The sequence below is a fragment of the Lethenteron reissneri genome, chromosome 17 (assembly GCF_015708825.2).
Source record: "Lethenteron reissneri isolate LAM-NWPU_2019-01 chromosome 17, ASM1570882v1, whole genome shotgun sequence".
Classification (NCBI taxonomy): Eukaryota; Metazoa; Chordata; class Hyperoartia; order Petromyzontiformes; family Petromyzontidae; genus Lethenteron; species Lethenteron reissneri.
The window spans coordinates 15,543,954-15,564,320 of NC_083795.1; the positions used below are offsets into that span (position 1 = coordinate 15,543,954).

The following is a 20,367-nucleotide window of genomic DNA, read 5'->3' on the forward strand; positions in this document are numbered from 1 at the left end:
CAGGCTCGATCCGATTGGTCGCCGAGCCCGTCCGGCTCGTCGTATCGCTCCGCGCGGTGACGCGCCCCGCCCCTCCCCGAGCCGCTGCGCGCCTAGCGCTGGAGGCGGTGTTCGTCCGCTGTCCGCAGTGCGTCCTCACCACTCTGGCCCCGCGACCGCACCCAGGTGAGTGGGTCCCTGGCACCTCGGAGCCGCGGCGATCATCCCGACCGACGCTCCCGGGTTATGCCGCGACCGCGGCATCGCGGTCTCGTTGCGTCCGTGCCGTGAGGGAGCGTCGCGGATAACGGTCCCAGCGCGCAGAGGCGACTCCCTGGCGAGGCTCCGCCCCGCCGGGGCCCAGCGCGCGGTTCGGCTCCCGGGTCCCCGCGGCGCGAGAGACCCCCCCCCCCCCCGACTCCAACGCGAGGTCGCTGGCCGCCTTTCACGCGGAGCACGCGGCCGCGGTTTGGGTTACGCGTCCGCCCTGGGCCGTGCCGCATCCACGTGGGGGGCAGGGAAAGGCTCGGGGCAAGGCGAAGGGGGCAAGGCAGCATGGTGGGAAAAGCGCGAGCAACGCATTTTCATGGGCAAACCCAGGATCAAGGCAGCAGATCCATGGGCAAGACCAGAGCAGAGAGCAGCCTCGTTGAGAGGGCAATGCAGGGACGGGCCCTCGTCGTGCCCATCACCGAGGTCGTTTACCTGACCGCGTTGCCGCCAGAGCAGGGCCGACAGCGATGGGCGGGTGGCCACCGAGGCGACACCGGCGGGGATTTGTGCCCCAGGGGCCCCGACCTCTCGTGGCCGAGGTGAACAAGAGGCCGCGCGTGTGGGAATTTAAAATAAATCGCAGCGTCGTGATTAATTGTTTATCACGTTAATATGCATGGCTCGGGGTGGTGGTGACTTGACGCCTGCCGAGCCATAGGTTAAGGTAACGGGGACCCGCGGATCATGGCGGGGGTCTGGGTGTGGGTCTCCGTGGGGCCGGATCCTCTGGTCCCCTTGGCCCCCTCGTTCCAGGATCTCGGGGCAGCGAGGGACGGCGCAGCACGGGGAGGAGGAGGAGGAGGCGGCGGCGCTGTGTCGTTCACATTCACGCCGAGTGGGTTCCATTGTTCGCCCCCGACTCGAGTGGCTTCTCGATGGCTCTTGCCTCCATCACGGGCACGCAAGAGGAGGACGCGCGGGGAGGGAGAGGCGACCCGGGGTACCCTGTGCCTGCCTCCTTCCTCCACGCTCGCCCCTTTGGGCACCGAACAAAAAGGCGTGCGGGGTGGCGAGTCGAGCCAAGTCGAGCCAATTTGCAGTTCCCAGGAGCGGCGAGCGACGCCGAAACAATCCCGTGGGGACGGCTCCCGCCCGCTGCGGGTTCCCGAAGTTCCGCGGAGCGGGGGGAGGGTGGCGGCCCTGCTCTCTGCAGCCTTCGGCGAGCGAATTATTTGTGCTCCATTAAGGCTGCGTAGCGGGCACATGAGCAGAGAGCAGAGTGCGGTGGAGGCAGACGGGTCCCTGAAAGTGGCGGGTTATCTGATTAGTGGGGTCTCTGTGTTGTTGGGGTGCCCCATCAGTGCTGAAACTCCACATGGGGTGGCTATGCTTGTGACTGAATTTGCCGTGTTAATTAGAAATTGGTAAAAGCCCCTCTGCAGTTGCCTGAAGTTACGGCCGTGTTCTCCAGGCCAGGCGCGTCGTTGTCGTCGTTGCCTTGGGTTGGGCGTTCATTCTTCACACGCTGCACTTTGCGCCGCTTGCGTGCGAGCGATGTCCCGGGAGGGAGGCTGGTCCAGCCCCCCCCCCCCAGGCGCTGTGTGCAGATGCCGGCACGGAACTCCCATCTTGTCTGAGCAGGAACCACACACAATGGGGGCGGTTTATCGGATTCCTCAACTGGGCTCGGTTTCCCAGAGATGTGCGAGGTCGCTCGATTTCCGGATCCACTGTTGTGAAGCCATCGGCTGGAATCTGCCGCTCAAAGTCATCTCGCAGGGCCCTCGTGTTATCGCCAGGCTGTCGTGTGACATTTCCTTTTATTCGTATCCGCGTAAACCGAGAGTTGGGGACAATCTACGGAGTTGGTGGTGGCTGCACAATCAGTATCGCTTACAGTGCGCGAGCAGAAAATGTTTTCACACGTGCGGGTGATTATGCCTAATGCCTCTACGTTGTAATCTGGGAGTCATCGCAATGGCTCGCCGGCTGGGTCCAGTTTTGTTTGGTTTATAAATGCACCCCGGGGAAGGTCGTGCAAGAGCATTGGGTTCAGTCAGGAGGGGCGGGATATGCTCCCCGGATTGCGTGGACTTAACGTGAACACGCAGCGCGTGGAGGCGCCTGTGACGGGACCCGTGGCAGCTGGTAGTGTTCAGCCCAGCCAGTGGCTGGTCTCTGTTCCCAGCCAGTGGCTGGTCTCTGCCAGTGGCTGGTCTCTGGTCTCTGGTCTCAGCCAGTGGCTGGTCTCTGGTCTCCGCCAGTGGCTGGTCTCTGGTCCTAGCCAGTGGCTGGTCTCTGCCAGTGGCTGGTCTCTGGTCTCCGCCAGTGGCTGGTCTCTGGTCTCTGGTCCTAGCCAGTGGCTGGTCTCTGCCAGTGGCTGGTCTCTGGTCTCAGCCAGTGGCTGGTCTCTGGTCTCCGCCAGTGGCTGGTCTCTGGTCTCTGGTCTCTGCCAGTGGCTGGTCTCTGGTCTCTGCCAGTGGCTGGTCTCTGGTCTCTGCCAGTGGCTGGTCTCTGGTTTCCGCCAGTGGCTGGTCTCTGGTCTCTGGTCCCAGCCAGTGGCTGGTCTCTGGTCTCTGCCAGTGGCTGGTCTCTGGTCTTTGCCAGTGGCTGGTCTCTGGTCTCAAACAGTGGCTGGTCTCTGGTCTCAAACAGTGGCTGGTGTCTGCCAGTGGCTGGTCTCTGGTCTCAAACAGTGGCTGGTCTCTGGTCTCCGCCAGTGCCTGGTCTCTGCCAGTGACTGGTCTCTGGTTTCAGCCAGTGGCTGGTCTCTGGTCTCAAACAGTGGCTGGTCTCTGGTCTCTGCCAGTGGCTGGTCTCTGGTCTCTGGTCTCAGCCAGTGGCTGGTCTCTGGTCTCTGGTCTCAGCCAGTGGCTGGTCTCTGGTCTCTGCCAGTGGCTGGTCTCTGGTCTCAAACAGTGGCTGGTCTCAGGTCTCTGCCAGTGGCTGGTCTCTGGTCTCTGCCAGTGGCTGATGTCAGCCAGTGGCTGGGCTTTGGTCTCAAACAGTGGCCGCCGATGCTGCTCCGTGTAAAGGCAGTGGGAGTTTTATAGCGCTCGTCGTGGATTTACAGCACTGCCGATTTATATTGCAATGTGCAGGAGCTGCTTCAGATTACACGTGCGTGCGGTGGTGGCTTGCTGCAGTTCGCGATTGCTTTTACGAGTTGCATAGCCGTAATAATTCATGCGAGAAGCAGAGGCCTCTTTAATTGTCCACTCGTTTTGGTGCAGAGCTCACTGCAGTCGAGAGAACTGCATCTCATTTCTGTGCATATGGAGCAGCACACAGGCTGGACTCCCATGTCTAGCTTCATCTGAACAAGTTGCAGGTGGCGCAATGTTTTTGTGTGCCTTGATTTACTTCACTCAAGGCTTTGAGAGCCGCGCAGTGTAAATTGTACCGATAGCTCATTAGCATCACAATGCGGACCCTTGCATTTAACACCATGCAAAATGAATTGGCTGGCTCTCCACCACACTGCAGCCCTACAAAGTAAGTAGGTGTGTTTGCATGTGGCAGGATTTCGCTATAAGAGCACTGCCCCCTAAGAAAGATGACAATGGGTGTCGGGCCCCGGGGCCACATCGGCTGCAGGAAGACAGTGCTGGAGGCAGGAAAGGGGGCTCCGAACTTCCTGCCTTCATTGTGTGTTGTGTGTGGACACTTCATTCGTTGCGCGTGCGCACATGGTCTTGTTCTCGCGCATTCACTCCAATACACATAGACAAAGATCCCCCGTACAGCCTTAACAAACTGTTGGGGCAAGTGCTGTTGGCCAGCACCTATGAAGGCCGGCATAGCACACGAGGCGGTAGGTGGCTAGCACCACGTCCGATTGTCTTTGTCTCCCCAGTGGCGATGTTTTTTCACTGTACCAAGTACTCATTTGAGGCCGAGTCGACCTAGGGGAGGACCAAGACCGGTTCAGATATTCGTCACTGGTGTTGGCGGTGAGTGGGAATCGGACTCTGGTCGCCGGGCTCATAGCGCAGTGCGCTAACCGCTACACTACCGCTCCCCCACTCCAATACATGCTCACTCCGACACACTTCAGCAACAGCCACTATTCACAAGTGGTGCTGACAGCAGCACAGCACGGATCCTAGGTGAGGTAACATTTGAAGTCACGTGAAGTGAGTGAGGTAGGACCGGTTCTGATATCACTCGCCACTAATGTTAGCATAGCTGGGAATCAGATTTAAAGTTTCCTTGTTTGTAGCACAATGTACTAACTACTACACCACTGCTCTGAACTAAACACACTACAGTACAAATACTCCCAAAAGCACACACCAAATCCAACAACAAACATTCCAGAACAAGAATACCCACGCTATCAAACACACACTCCACTCTCTGCAAAACTTCCTCATTCCAACATAAGTTCAATTTAACAAGCACTGTATGTTGGACTTATTTTGCACCGTACGTAGCCAACCGCTAATTCGAGGTGCAGAAAGACAAATTAAACACAAAACGCAACTCTAAAGAAATGAGTTTTAATTTAAGATTTTTTTTAAATTGCAAAACTCCAACACAAGCTTATTCCAACGACCTGCACTCGCAAACACACCTGCACGGTCACAGAGTATCACCGGTAGGAGTCTGACTACATTGGACCAATGCAGAGGCATCGATTAGGGAAAGCAAAGCTATGTCCACTGTTTATACCAGAAAACATTACAGCATGTGCTAACCACTTTGGAACGCAAGATACATGGTTCAGTAAGATAATGGCAGTGCTGTGCCATCTGGGTTTTATGCGAGGCAGCCCAGAGCTCACTTATCTTCGTGGTCACAGCAAGAGATGCTGGCAAGTGGTGTTTCGTTATGCCTCGTACAGTAATTGTTTTATTGATCAAATTACCAGTTGGAGGTTGCGTAACGATAATGGATTGTCAATGGCCGTGACGTGTGCTCCAAGTTCTGTGTGGTGTTTGCAGCCCTGCGGTAATTGCGACCACACGTGATGGGAACATTTAATTGCTGGCATGAGCTCAGGTTCGGGGGGTCAGCCGAGCTTCTGATTATTTTCGATGGTGTTGGAACTGCCGTGTGAACTGGCAAACCTGCACACTTTTCTCTTCTCTCACACGGTACTCCCTTGTCTGTTACTGGAGGGGCCAGCGTTGTCGTGCTGCTTGTTGGGAGTGTAAAGATTTGCCAACTGCGCACTTGGCGAACAATCGCAGGTCCTGGTGACATATAGTGCGTGATGCCAGGGTGTTGGTGCCGTGGGATGGGATTCCACCCTGCAGAGGTTTGTGCCAGAGGATTCCTGGCTGCTCATGCACCATGTCCTTGCGTGTGAGCGTTCACTCCCTGATGATGTCCGAAAGCACCTGGCTGCTTCACATTTCACGCGTTAACACCCCCTGTCATGACTGCCAGCTCGGTATCCCAAATGCTGCCAAACTTGAGCTTCTGTACCGACCACTGCCTGTGACCGGAGATGAACGGGATTATTCACCGTGCACCATTTTGCCCAGTCGGAGTGGTGTGCGGGGTCGCTTGGCCCAAGGGAGTTTCCAGTGAAGTTCGTATAAAATGAGTGCATGGGCAGCATGATATTGATAATGGAGGTTCCCATTAAGGCATCAGGAAAAGGGAACCAAACTGGCTTCGAGGGGGGGTAGTGTCGTGTAGGGTTGAGACTTAAGCAGTGCTGTCTGGTGGCTCAGTGGTATCTTGGGTAACAATAATTCCCTTTTATATATCCAGGAAAGCCTCGTAGTATCTCAATATTTTTTCAGGAGGGTCCATTGTTCAGATATATGTATAATCCATTGTACGTTATTTTGCACTAATTATTGCAATGGGACTGCTCTTTTGGTTTGCTGTGTGGCTTTGATATGTGGGTTTGATGTAGTCTCTGACTCAAACAAGTCCCAGCTGTCTGGGTTTGTAACGAACTAACAAAGCGGAAGAAAATCGCAGGCTGGATGAGAGATTGCTTATTGCGGGTTGGTGGTAATAAATAGGGTGCCGGAAACACCGCCTACTGTTGATAACAGAAAACAGACAGAATAAAATTCTACTCGGCGTGGTACGAAGCCGGAAAGGCGTCTAATGATGGAGGTTGGATGAGATCTTCTTGGAGAGTCTAGCAGCATCGCAGCGCAGCGCAGCCTAACCGTGGGGAAACAGAAACTGTGGGTGGGTCTCGCGTGGCGTTGTGTAATGTTCCATTTTACCCGGCGGGTTTCCACATGTCTGTTTTATATCCAGAGCCGAACGTTGATGATTATCACGAGCGCCACTTGGCTCGTTTCGCCCTGGAAGAGCTCTCAGCCCCACAAACGGTTGGCCTGGAGACAGAGCGGGTTGGCGTTTTGGCGGCAGTAAAATTAAACAGCACATGCGTTACATTCGTCTGGCGAACACTAATAAATAACTACACTTTGCTCAGGATTTGTTTTTGTCTGTAGAACTAGCATTTCTGATTGTGTAGACCGACTATGGGGATGGCAGCCCTGTACTGACCTGATAAAATTGGCTTAGAGATGGAAGATCATTCACAGAGTCATTTTAATCGGTGAACGCAATTCTGTTTGCTTTACGTTATTTATTGCAGGCAGGTTTTATTGTTTCATTATCCTCCACATCTGTAAAGGTTTACAGCTGCTTCATCAGCAACGCGGTGCGGTTTGTCATCGTAATTGGTGGACAATTCATGTTCAGTCACTGCCCACGGCTGCGCTATAACCCCTGCTGCATAACACTGCCCCTCGCCCGTGGGCAAGGTTGCAGCTGTGACTGGAAGTGGTTATGTGCTTTAGCCCATGTTGGGTAAATGTACGGTAGGGGGGGAGGGATGGGCTGAATTTTTTGTGTATGTATGTGTGCGTGCAGTGAAGAACGATGAACGGGGACTCGGGCCAGGAGGGAGGCGGGGTGGTGGAGGTGGCGCCCGTGGCTGCAGAGCCCCCCAGAGAGAGCTACTTGGACCGGATGGATGACCCCGAGTTCCTCCGCGAGCGAAACATGGCTGCCGACCTGCGGCAGGATTTCAACATGATGGAGCAGCGCAAGCGCGTGTCCGTCATTCTGCAGAGCCCGGTACCGCGTCGAGCCACAGGATAGCACACAGTCTGGCATCACACCCACCACTGCACACACCACACAGCACCATATCACATGCCACACATATACTAGACTATTGCACACACCACACTGCTCCATACAGCACCGGATCACACACTACACATATACTATCCCGCACCACTGCACGCACCACTACACACCACACACAAATTGTACCACACCATATTACATGACGCAGCGCCACATTCTACAACACAGCATCAAATCACAGAGTATGTAGAACCGTACAGCATCAGATCACATTTCATACAAGTACTACACCACATCACGCACCACGCAGCACAACACGGCGCTACCTCGCACGCCACAGGCAAACATTGCACTGCACCACACATACTGCCGACGTGTAACCGAGGGCCATGTTACACACCACACGGTGCCATGTCATGCGCCGCCACATTGCACCATGCTACACACAAACCCTCTTATATGCAAAACGTTTGACTTGTGTGTCCAGAAGATCGGTATCGCCGAGTGCGTTGGTGTGGGTGTTGCAATGGCCAGTGATGTCATTGCGTAAATGGCACGCTCCCCTCCCCTACCCTGTGACTCACTCAAAGACCCCAAGGGACCCACCCCCCGCCCAATCCCACTCAGCCAATCACTGGAGTCCATATTGGCGGAATAAAACCTGGAGCCTGTCACTAATGGCCACTAACCATTTTCTATCAAACATTAATGGGCTGAAACGTGTCCCGCCCTCCCCGTTCCTCTCCCCGCCTACTCTGTGCCTCAGTGTGGTGCCTGCCTGTGCTTGGGAGGTTGCCTGAGCATCGCTCGCTTGCTGCGACACTGCGCATTGTAGCTTCCTGTGCTACGTTCTTGGCGAACGGTTGCCCAACGGTGACCAAGGTGTCACCGCACAGGGGCCAGAGAGTGGCGTGCGTTGCTGTTAATCCCACGAACGAAAAATCTCCGCTCGGGTTGTGAGCACTCGACGGCGGGTCACTGAGTGCTGCTCAGGCAGGGCTCATCGTCCCACGTCACTCCCCCATGGCGCTTAGACTCCAGCAGGTAGGGTCAAGGGGGGATGGCTGCCGTTACACGGAATTGGCCCGAAGCCCCCATGTGGGATCTGAATGCGGAGCCATGCACCCTATTAGAGGGAGCCACTCTTGTTTTTTGTGGCTTTGGGTCTTCATCGTGCGCTTCTCAGTGGCTGGGTTCCGGATTCAGTGTAAAGTCCACATTGCTGCGATTGGAGCTGGGGGAGGACGTGCTGTACTGTACTGGTTCACGGTGCCCTGCGGCAGCATAGCCATGTGAGTGGTGTTGACCCTTGGCTGCGATGCTGATCTGTGCCAAGAGTTGGGGTTGGGGAGTGTGGTGCCTGTGAAGCAGTGGGAACTCTGCACCGCAAGGTTACAAGGTTAACCATTCACCAAGTCCTGTTTGCGCTGAGTGACTCTCAGGGGCTGCAGTTCGTGTTCCCAAAGTGCTCAGAAGTCCCTCTTTACAGCGTTGTTACATTTTTATACATCTTGTTCTCGTTCCATTTTAAAACATTGACCTTGCTCATTGGGCCACTCTGTCTTCGGCGATGAAGGGGTTGTTTGAGATATTTCCATGGCACCTTGTGCTTTTGGCGTGTGCTGCAATGGGCGGGGCCTGGGTGTTTGTCTTGGGCTTGGTGAGTGGTTTGCTGTGTTTGTATATTCTTTTTTGTGGCTACATATTGCGCAATTTTAATTTTTGTCAAGGAATGTTTAGTTCCAAGGCTATTCCCATCTGTGAGGGAAATGCATACAGCTGTAACCTAAACCGCATTTGTAGCGAGTGGTCTCAGGCTCTTTGCCCCATGCCTGAAACTCCTTCACTGTGTGCCAAGTCGTGGTTATGTTTAAAGACGGTGGGGGCCCAACAATGTGAGCCGTACATTGTGCTGCTCGCCGGCTTAAAACAACGAAGATCTCCTGGTATTTATCCAGAAATAGAAGAGCTCCATTCAATCATGTTTTTGGGTTCTTGCCAAGTTCCTCCACAACCCTCGCTGATTTTGGGTGAAGGGAGGACCTCGTTTGTTTGAGGGCAGCAACATCACAAGAGGGAAAAGGTGGCCTACACTCCGCTGAAAGCCGTTGAAAGACCTCTTTGTTTTCTGTTGCTTTTGTCACTCTCAGGCCTTCCGGGATGAGCTGGAATCGCTGATCCAGGAGACGATGAAGAAGGGAAAGGACATCTCCGGGCTGAAGGCACTGCAGCAGATCGCAGACTACATGCTGACAGCTCCTGGGCCGTGCCCTACACCCTCGGCCAGTGGCATCACGGGGCTCAACATGGGTAACGCACGCAAGACAACACAGCACAACCACGATCCTCAATCGCCGGTGATGTCATGCTGCTGCAGGAAACACCGCAACTCCCCTCTCATGGCCTTAATTAGTTGGACAGGGGGGGGGTTGACTCATACGTGGAGGGTGATGTCCTTAACGGTGTCCCACATGTGTGGATGTGTTGCGTGCCACCCTCCTGCCCCAATCTCGCCGCCCTCGCTGCCGCCTTGCCCCCGGACGGGTTGTGGAGCAGGAGTCGGGATGGTGATCCCCATCAATGACCTGCGTGGCTCCGAGTCGAGCACCTACGTGAAAGGGGAGAAGCTGCTGCGCTGCAAGCTGGCGGCCGTCTACCGCTTGGTGGACCTCTACGGCTGGTCGCAGCTCATCTACAACCATCTCAGCGTGAGCCTCAACATGGCCACCGCACTACTGCTCGTTGCCCAAGGGCGTCACGGGTTCACCCTTGGTGTTAGCGCCACGGCTTGTACCACCCTGACAGTGCGTGGTGTGGCGCGGTGTGGTTGAGATGTTGGCTCGTGTTGTGTTGCTGGTTCCATGTGGTGTGTGCAGGCGAGAGTGAACAAGGAGCAGGAGCACTTCCTGCTCATCCCATTCGGTCTCCTCTTCAGCGAGGTTACAGCCTCCAGCCTGGTAAGAGCTCACATCTCAGTTGAAGCCCTTCCCACGTGCTATATGTTTTATTTGTTTGTTTAAAGATTTTTGCCGGTGCTGTTAACGCGTGTGCAGGTTAAGGTGAACCTGCAGGGTGAGATAGTTGACCGTGGAAGCACCAACCTTGGCATTAACCAGGCGGGGTTCACGCTGCACTCCGCCATCTACGCCGCGCGGCCCGATATCAAATGTGTGATCCACGTGCATACACCTGCCGGCACGGCCGTAAGTAATCTCGTCACGCCCCCTCAGTCGCACACACAGCACTTACCTACTCACTCGTCCATCCATTCACTCACACATTCATGAATTAACCCACCCATCTAATCCCTCCTTGAATCCATCTACCCTCTCAAACCAGGCATACATGAATTCACCCATTTACCACCTCATTCATTCACCCATCACTGTCTATGTACATATGTGTATCATGTACCATCCATGTTTGAAAATGTATAAAAACATTTTTTCTAATCAAATTATATCATGACCGCAATTATCTGTTCTTGGGAATGTTAAACTTTGCTTAACATTCCATAACACAACTCCCCCCTGTTGGCCACTGTTGTGTACTGCACGTGTTCCTTATAAATCTCTGTATTCAGTGACATGGCTGGGCCATCGACTTGCAAGTCCAGTAAACCCGCACTATGCGAGAGTTCTGGATTTGCGAGTTTTCACATATTTGTAAGCTGATAAATGTGTACTAGTTCCCTATTCGCGACCCACCGGACTCCAGTGTTTGCGGGTGTACGTAGTGCGAGACCACCCACAGGTGCGTGCAGAATGTTGATACATTTGAAACTTGTCTGCGAAGATTAGGCACGACCCCCTGTTGGCGGCCCGTTTAGTCCTCAAGTCTCGCAGTAATCCCGCTCGGACTCGCTATTTTGCATTTTTACTTCATACGAACTTAGTCTACTCGTTTATACATTTTGGTATAAACGAGTCGACTGTAAGGTCCATTTGAAAATAACACAGATGCAATCAGGGAAAGTGTTGCATCTATCGCTACCGCCCCAGAGCGCTAAAATGATAACAACTGCGTGGCGTTGTTATGAAACACCTGCATCTCCCGAGGAGTCATCCTCCTGAATTCCTCACCACTACCTCCTTCATCGTCAAAGCGTCATCATCAAACGTAATAAAAAAAGTGTTCTTTATATTAAATTATGTATTTATTGTAGTAATTGCTATTAAACATTTATCATTTATCACATATGTTGAATAGTACCAGGAACATAGCCCCATTTATCCCATTTGAACAAGGTTTCTGCATTCGCGAGCGTGTTCAATGTAACCGTCACGGACAGCATACCTGTCAACCCCTTATCAGTGCCTACCTTATTACAGACAAATTCAGACATTATTGGTCACTCCGTGCTCTTATAAATCTCAGCGTTCATCCTACAAAGTCCCATCACAAGGGAGAAACACAAATAGACAAAACATATATGTTTTCCCGTATTGAAAATGGCTGTACGCCATATGGACCTGAAAACTCAATTTCCCTGTACAAGAATACAGGTAAACCGTATGGGTTGACAGGTATGGGATAGAGAGGGTTTGCTGTATTCACTCACTGATGTCTTAGCTCCTTCCTTCTGTTGGCCACGGCCACTGTGTTGGCAGCTACAATCCCCCAACCACTGTAAGCATGCTGCTGTATTGGCAACCCATCTACCTAATAATCACATGATGAATAAATTACACACTAATTATAATGCTTGTTCTTGTATTCGTAGAATAGATGTGTGTGGTGCTTTTTATGTTCAGTGTAGCAACGCAGATGGTTTCACAATTTTATTACTGTATTGCATGTGTAATCGTTTTTTTAATTGATACCAAATGCTTGATGGGCATGTCCAACACTGCCACAGACTCACATACTCACCCCTGATCCATCTACTCAACCACTTCCTCGCAAATCTCACAAACTTCACAAACCTTCTCACCCACTCACCCCATCATTGTGGTTGATGCTGCCCACTCACAGGTGTCGGCTATGAAGTGTGGGCTGCTGCCCATCTCACAGGAGGCCATGATACTGGGAGAGGTGACATACCACGACTATGAGGGCATTCTCGTCGATGATGAGGAGAAGGCCAACCTGCAGAAGAACCTTGGCCCGACCAGCAAGGTAGGTAGCGATGGGGGCAACGCCTGCAACGCCGCCGTGACGCTGGAGCCCGTGGCCTGCGATGTGTGGCCTTGCAGAAGCATATATATTGAGGGAAAAAAGTATTTGATCCCCTGCTGATTTTGTACGTTTGCCCACTGACAAAGAAATGATCAGTCTATAATTTTAATGGTAGGTTTATTTGAACAGTGAGAGACAGAATAACAACAACAAAATCCAGAAAAACGCATGTCAAAAATGTTATAAATTTATTTGCATTTTAATGAGGGAAATAAGTATTTGACCCCTCTGCAAAACATGACTTAGTACTTGGTGGCAAAACCCTTGTTGGCAATCACAGAGGTCAGACGTTTCTTGTAGTTGGCCACCAGGTTTGCACACATCTCCAAGTCATTAAGGTTTTGAAGTCTGAAGACTGGCTAGGCCACTCCAGGACCTTAATGTGCTTCTTTTTGAGCCACTCCTTTGTTGCCTTGGCCGTGTGTTTTGGGTCATTGTCATGCTGGAATACCCATCCACGACCCATTTCCAATGCCCTGGCTGAGGGAAGGAGGTTCTCACCCAAGATTTGGCGGTACATGGCCCCGTCCATCGTCCCTTTGATGCGGTGAAGTTGTCCTGTCCCCTTAGCAGAAAAACACCCCCTAAGCATAATGTTTCCACCTCCATGTTTGACGGTGGGGATGGTGTTCTTGGGGTCATAGGCAGCATTACTCCTCCAAACACGGCGAGTTGAGTTGATACCAAAGAGCTCCATTTTGATCTCATCTAACCACAACACTTTCACCCAGTTGTCCTCTGAATCATTCAGATGTTCATTGGCAAACTTCAGGCGGGCATGTATATGTGCTTTCTTGAGCAGGGGGACCTTGCGGGCGCTGCAGGATTTCAGTCCTTCACGGCGTAGTGTGTTACCAACTGTTTTTTTGGTGACTATGGTCCCAGCTGCCTTGAGATCATTGACAAGATCCTCCTGTGTAGTTCTGGGCTGATTCCTCACCGTTCTCATGATCATTGCAACTCCACGAGGTGAGATCTTGCATGGAGCCCCAGGCCGAGGGAGATTGACGTTTTTTCGTGTTTTTTCCATTTGCAAATAATCGCACCAACTGTTGTCACCTTCTCACCAAGCTGCTTGGCGATGGTCTTGTAGCCCATTCCAGCCTTGTGTAGGTCTACAATCTTGTCCCTGACATCCTTGGAGAGCTCTTTGGTCTTGGCCATGGTGGAGAGTTTGGAATCTGATTGATTGATTGCTTCGGTGAACAGGTGTCTTTTATACAGGTAACAAGCTGAGATTAGGAGCACTCCCTTTAAGAGTGTGCTCCTAATCTCAGCTCGTTACGTGTATAAAAGACACCTGGGAGCCAGAAATCTTTCTGATTGAGAGGGGGTCAAATACTTATTTCCCTCATGAAAATGCAAATCAATTTATAACATTTTTGTCATGCATTTTTCTGGATTTTGTTGTTGTTATTCTGTCTCTCACTGTTCAAATATACCTACCATTAAAATTATAGACTGATCATTGCTTTGTCAGTGGGCAAACGTACAAAATCAGCAGGGGATCAAATACTTTTTTCCCTCGCTTTATTGTCATGATACGATGACTCTCGTGATATAACATTACCATAGCTCTGTATAACCGGCCCGGGTGTCTCGGCAGTAGGGCGAGCGGCTCACAATCGGGTTCCGAGTTCAAATCCTGGTTGGGGGTTGACGCAGCCCATCATCCCTCTAGCGTCAATACAATGATGGTCACTTGGTGGGGAAGTAAACAGTGGTTGTCCTGTGGAGAGACAGTACCGGGCCGTACGAAATTAGAATTTCCATGACTTTCTTGTGGCTGTAAACAGAAGATGAGCACCTTAACGGTCATTTGAGCTTTGCTATACTTTCAGCACGAATAAAGATTACTTGTTAAAACGAATAAACTATTTTATTTTACCAGTTAAGGCCCACTGAGCTTAGTTATTAAACTTTACAGTCTGTAATGCTTATAATGCAAGTGCTGTCGGTTACAAAGGAAATATTCAAACGGACTTCCGCAATAGTGTAGGCAACGAAGTAGGGATGCAGGAACACAAGCATGTTTCATGCATAATGCAGAAATGTATAATGATTAACTATTGTGTTAAAAAAACATTTTTTAAAAATACAAGATTAAAGTGTAAAAAAAAATCACCAACAATGAAATTATATTTTGATAGACAATACGACCTTACATTGTGCGATGTGTCATGGTATCACTGTATCGCGGTGCGCGGTGACCCGACAGACGATCAGCCCAGTGTTGGGCCATAGGGACTCTGCACGGCCGTGATGACTTTGCAGCGATGAAACACGTGTGTGAGTGGGTACCATCTACATGCAATACCCGATCGACTTGTAGCCGTGGAGTGATGAACCCCTGCTTCCTGGCTCTAGGTGCTGATCCTGAGGAACCATGGGTTGGTGGCACTGGGGGAAACGGTGGAGGAGGCTTTTCACTACCTATACAACCTCGTGATGGCCTGCGAGGTCCAGGTGAGTGTGCGAGATACGCAAGGCCGGGGCCGGGTTTATGAGACCCCCACCCACCGAGTGCGCGAGCGTGCCGGGCCTATGGCCGGTGTTGCATCTGGACACGCTGTGGCCCCACGCAGCCAACGCGTGCCCCCACCAAGACTCAGCGGTTCACTCCCCCGTGCCCCCCACCCCCTTTTCCTCCGACAGGTGCGCACACTGGCCAGTGCCGGAAGCGTCGACAACGTGATCCTGCTCGATGAGGAGAAGCTGCGGGCGCGTACGCAAGGGATCGTCACTCACGGCAACGTGAACATGGCTGGTTTGCATACGTGGGGCGTCGGGGAGCAGGAGCTGGAGGCATTGATGCGCATGATGGACAGCATGGTGAGTCCCGAGGACGAGGGCAAGCGGAGCGGAGGAAGCAACAGTGGATGACCTAAACTAGATTTTAGAGAACAAATAATCCCACAATGCAATCTACTAGCAACATTGTATCATGTTACTCATATAATTAAGGCCCCTTGGTATTAGGTGCAGTCTCCAACTCTTAGAAATCTATATCCCTGGCTTCTGTCTTTTTTTGAGGAAGAAGGGCCATTGGCTGATGTGCCATTGCCCGATATGTGTCCATGGTGTCAATTGATCAAACATGTAATGGCACTCATCCATAACTTAGATTTATACTGCACTTAAAACTGAAACATCCATTTATGCCAATGTGTGTCCTCTTCATAAGCAGAATTGTTTTCTGTGTGAGATGAAGTTCGCAGTGCGGATCAAAATGTGCAATCGATCGTGCGGATTTGTTTACATAGTACATAGGGGACAGAACGTCTGGGCTGATATGGCGCTGTGTGTCTGCTTGTGTATGTGTGCGCATGTGCAGGGCTACCGTACAGGTTACGCGTACAGAAATCCCGTAATGAGGGAGCGCCCGCGCCAGCGCGGCGAGGTGGAAATCCCAGCCACCTCGTTTGGGCTCGATGATGACTCTATGGTGCACTCGCCGCTCAAGTTTCTGGCCGCGCGGCAGCAGCGCGACAAGACTCGCTGGCTGAACTCGCCCAATGCCTACATGCGCGTGGAGGTCACGCAGGACCAGCGCAACGGAGCGGGCGCCCCCAAGACTAAGGTGTGGGCGCCCAACACACACCGAACCCCCGCGCTGGCGTCCTCCCTCTCCTCCGGTGTCTGCGTGCCCAGCTGTATCACAAACTGCTTGGTCTGTTCCTCTCTACAACTTGTTACACTTTGCTTGTGCTACTAGTGCTTCTGCTGATGCTGGTCCGTCTTGGTGGTGTCACTGTGAGCTTGGCCGCTGGTAGAGTGGAGGCACGGGGTGAAGGGACGGGCTCCATGTCTGAGAGGTAGTTTACATTGCTTGGTGCGCTCATCCATAATATAAGCGCCGTCTTGGCTGCCAGTGCCAATTGTTTTCGTCAAATCGGCGCGTCACATCGTGTCCTGTCCTTAATCCTGAAGCTAATCTTAACCATAGCCCTAACACTAATGTTATCCCCATATTCTAACCTGAACTCTAACCCAAGCCAGCGATAGCCCTCTTGGTCACTTGGTCACCCCCCCCCCCCCTCAGCCTGGAGTGAGGCGAGTTTTTGCTCCCGTGTCTAATTACCTCGTTAGTAACGAGAACATATTTTAATGTTTATGACAGTTTGTGCCCTCGCCACTGCTGAATGGAACTCTTTTTTAAACTTGACCCAACTCATCGGGATGACCCCCGCCCCACCGTACGATGCCATCGGATCGGGGTAGCGGCTCGGCGTTGCCTTCTCTCCACCGGTGGTGCCGTGAATACGCCGCTTGGCTTTGCCGTCTTGTGACCCCGAGAGTGACTGCAAGTGAGGGTTATTTTGCCAGCTGCATGCCCGCACGCTCATTTTGCCCTCCGTGCACCCTGGGGTATATTTTTGTTTCATTGTTTCAGTTTCTTTTTAATGAGTGTATTGTAAAACTTGCATGTCATAATTTCTCTATTAAGATACTGCGGTCTCGTATTTCTAGTCTGGTTTAGATGTGGGGGCTTCGGGCATGTACAGCGAACCCTCGTGAGAAGGCAAATGGAAGAACCTGCATCTTTGGTCAATCTTTGTGTTTCACTTCTGTGTTTTTATGGTTTGTTTTCTGTTATGCTTGCATTGTTCCGTTTACCCTTGCTCGTGCCCTAGTGTGTGTGGTCGTGGCGGTGTCCCGCATGTGGGGGGGGGGGGGGGGGTCCGTGTTCCCACCCGTGCAGGCAACTCCCCTCCCACTCTCTTCCTCTGTGCTCTCCGTCCATCTCTACTTCCTCTTTCCCTCCCTCTTCCCAACATCTTTCTCCTCTCACTGCCTCTTGCTCCCTCTCCTGCTATCGCCACCTTTCTCTCTCCCCCTCTCACGACTTCTTTCTTTTTCTCTTTCTCACACCATCTCCTCTGGCTACTTATGCTTCACTCTTCCTGTTGCCTCTCCCCCCTCGTGCCCTCACATGGGCCTGGGGCCCCGCTAGGCTTGCAGTGTTCGAATAGGCAAAGGCTCTTACTGCACTGTTTTATTCACACGGCCTGGCTGGCCTGGCTGACCTGGCTTGACCCACTTGTTAGAAAAAAATCGGGCAGAGATAACCACCGCACGCACGGGCCCGAGCACGTGGCCAGGGGGGCGAGGGCAGGGCCTGCACGCGTGGGCGGGGCCGAGGGGGGGGGTGGGGTTGCATGGTGGCCGTGTTGCCCCCCGCCTCTTCCCTGCATGGGTGTCGCTGTGCTCGTTATTACCGTCGGTGCAGTTCGCCGACGTCCGATGATGCGTTGCTGTGCCGCGTGTTCTAACGCGCGCCGTGTTTTGCAGGTGCTCGAAGCCGTTTAAGTAGTGGGGACGTCGTCTCGGGGCGCTGTAATGCGCGCTCAGCAGCACGATAGGCGTTGTGCCTCTGACCGGACACTGCGAGCCCAAGCTATATTCAGTATTCACATAAAATGCAGCATGACAATCATAATATCTATACCACTTCAGTTTTTTTGTTATTATCTTTCATTTATGTGCATGCTTGCTAAAAGCAACGATGGCTCGAGATTGTAATCCTGTAATAGCTTCCTTCTCGCCTGTTGCTTTGTATTTTGAAATTATCGAAATAATTGGCAAGTCATCACCAGACGGAGTCGGCCCTCATGGCTGCTGGTGGAGCGAGGTTTAAGTTCGTTCCGTGCAGGGTTGGCCGGTCAGCACGAGGCATGCAGGATGCACGGCGGTGGGGCCCACGCCCCCCTTGGCACGCACGGCACGCTGTTTTGTGTGCGCAGTAATGCTCACCTCAGCCGCCCCCCTGGCTGCCGCACAGTGGCTCAAGGCGGAAGATTCACCCAAGGGCGCTGGGGGGGGCGGTGCCCCCCTCAAGGTTGAAGACAGCAACATGTTTGTGCCTCTTGGCACCGACCCACGGGAGGTGCTGGAGACACGCAACAAGGTACGCCATCTCTGTCACGTACACACGGACGTGTGCCTGTGTGCATATGCCAGTGTACCTGCGTGCATATACGCAGGTGATGCATTTACTAGTCATTTTGGTAAGTGTAACCCATAGCCGAGTGACATCACCGCTAAGTGGTCAATGGTGGTTGTTGTATGCTTGTTTATGTGAATTTGTGTTTTGTGTGCGAGTGTGTACGACAGTCGGTGAATATTCCAGCAGTCCTGCACGCATGTGCACTCCGTGACATCTTTGTTTGCAAAGCCAGTTTGGGTGAAGCGTTGTGTCCCTTTGTTTTTCCCACACCCAACGTTGAACATCTCCCACTTCCCACACTGGGCATCCCCCCCACCCCACGCCGGTGCACGTGTATACAGATCCGTGAGCACTACCGGCACGACGTGAAGACAGCGGGGCCACAGTCCCAGCTCCTGTGTGGTGCCGTCATCGAGCGACCCCAGGGCCAGGTCAGGCGCTGGCTTGCGGTTTCTTGAATGCGTGATGCCACGTTCACACTGCTCGCGTGTGATCACGATGGGGGGGGGGGGGGGGGGTTGTTGCTGATGGTGCTTTGTTGCGTGCAGGAGGTGCTGGCGGCATCGAAGGCCATCATCGTTAAAGAGTTTCAAACTGACGTGAAGCTGACGGCGCCGCCAAACCCCTTCCGCAAGTCGTGCGAGCGCGAGATCGAGGAGTACCGGCGGGAGGTGGAAAGCAAGCAGCAACCTGGCGGCGCAGGTGGGAAACCCATTATCTCCATTGCTATGGCCACTCGGTTATTTAGGCACACGGATGACAAAAGCACGTAGAGGTGCATGCTGAGAATGACACTGAGACTCGTTGCAATGCCTCGATCAGAAAAAAAACACGTTAGACACATGGTAATCGCCGCTAAAAAAGAGTGTGTTGGGCAGGATGCACCGTGAGCAAGAATGGTAGCAAAAATGAATGACGGAGTGATAGCTAAATGAGGGAAACGCAGCTCTAAAGGACGTACTTCACAGATGGAGTGATCAAATCAGTTCCCGTGTCGGAGCTGGATGGATTTTTACGTCGTGGGATTGTGAGGGGGGTGGCTTGGGGAGATCCTTATCCAGCAGTGGATTATAGCCGATGATGAATAAATAAAACCTTGCATATCTGGCGTTCTAACTGTGTGACAGTCACGTGTAAAAGCATTCGTTAAATAAATAGCCGATGATGGCAGAACTAATGCATCACTTGTTTGCCCCGTGTGACGTGTCGCCTGGCAGACTTGAACGAGAGGCACGAGGAGCAAGGGGAGGAGAAGGTCCCGGTGCCGCCGGCCACGCCTCCAAAGCAGGCCGACGGTACCACATGCACGCCCACACGCGGCCTCACGCCTTGCTACCGCGCACACCTTTGTAGTGCACACCCTCAATCCAACAAATACCCAACGCATACCGCGACATGCATCCAACATGCGTGTACACGGCTTGCCTGTGACATGCAAAATTCTCGCTCGTCACTGACCATTCTCAAAAGTGCACAATCTAATTGCAGACAACGCATTTGATAGGGACGGTTGTGATGTGTTGTGCCAGTGATGTGTGAAGCTCTTTGTTTGATGTGTTGATTCATCACAAGGGCCCCCAGATTTTGTCATTGCCACTGATGGAAAAAAAATGTCGATTGTGAATTTCCCAAAAATCTGGGGCCCCACACATACTCCTGAGTCGTCATTATTGTTGTTTGAACATCGCTGGTTCAAGATGTTGTATGTTATTCAACACCTCAGGATCGGTGTGCACCTTACTAAAGCATGTGTGTATACTTGTGACGGTGGTGGCATGCTTGTGATGGCGGTGATGTGAGCGTACTCAAACTGACCTCTGATGTGCCCCCCCATGCTTGTCTTGTCTTCCCTCCAACCGCCATCCTTTTGCTTGCCTTGCTACTCGCACTCAGGAGCACAGCCCAGTAGGGAGTTCTTGTTGGAGTAGTAAGTATGGCGCGTGCCACTTGTTACTCTCAAAAGATGTGTCTCG

The 20,367-nt window shown here is 52.4% G+C and overlaps 1 protein-coding gene across 4 annotated transcripts in view; it reads left to right on the top strand.

The window, feature by feature from the left end:
- Positions 1 to 20,367, top strand: part of ADD1 (adducin 1) — a 23,148-nt gene continuing 2,781 nt past the window's right edge. Inside the window, exons 1-15 of one of the 4 annotated variants that reach the window (XM_061553250.1) lie at positions 1 to 165; positions 7,048 to 7,254; positions 9,420 to 9,579; positions 9,826 to 9,977; positions 10,146 to 10,226; positions 10,323 to 10,472; positions 12,244 to 12,387; positions 14,815 to 14,913; positions 15,103 to 15,279; positions 15,782 to 16,117; positions 18,230 to 18,355; positions 18,736 to 18,825; positions 18,943 to 19,096; positions 19,612 to 19,689; positions 20,288 to 20,321. In XM_061553250.1, the coding sequence (XP_061409234.1) occupies positions 7,057 to 7,254; positions 9,420 to 9,579; positions 9,826 to 9,977; positions 10,146 to 10,226; positions 10,323 to 10,472; positions 12,244 to 12,387; positions 14,815 to 14,913; positions 15,103 to 15,279; positions 15,782 to 16,117; positions 18,230 to 18,355; positions 18,736 to 18,825; positions 18,943 to 19,096; positions 19,612 to 19,689; positions 20,288 to 20,321 (1,979 nt within the window). In that variant the 5' untranslated portion in view covers positions 1 to 165; positions 7,048 to 7,056. Of the gene's footprint in view, positions 166 to 364; positions 538 to 7,047; positions 7,255 to 9,419; positions 9,580 to 9,825; positions 9,978 to 10,145; positions 10,227 to 10,322; positions 10,473 to 12,243; positions 12,388 to 14,814; positions 14,914 to 15,102; positions 15,280 to 15,781; positions 16,118 to 18,229; positions 18,356 to 18,735; positions 18,826 to 18,942; positions 19,097 to 19,611; positions 19,690 to 20,287; positions 20,322 to 20,367 lie in introns of those variants that run through there. The other 3 variants (XM_061553247.1, XM_061553249.1, XM_061553248.1) reach the window with 3 other exon arrangements.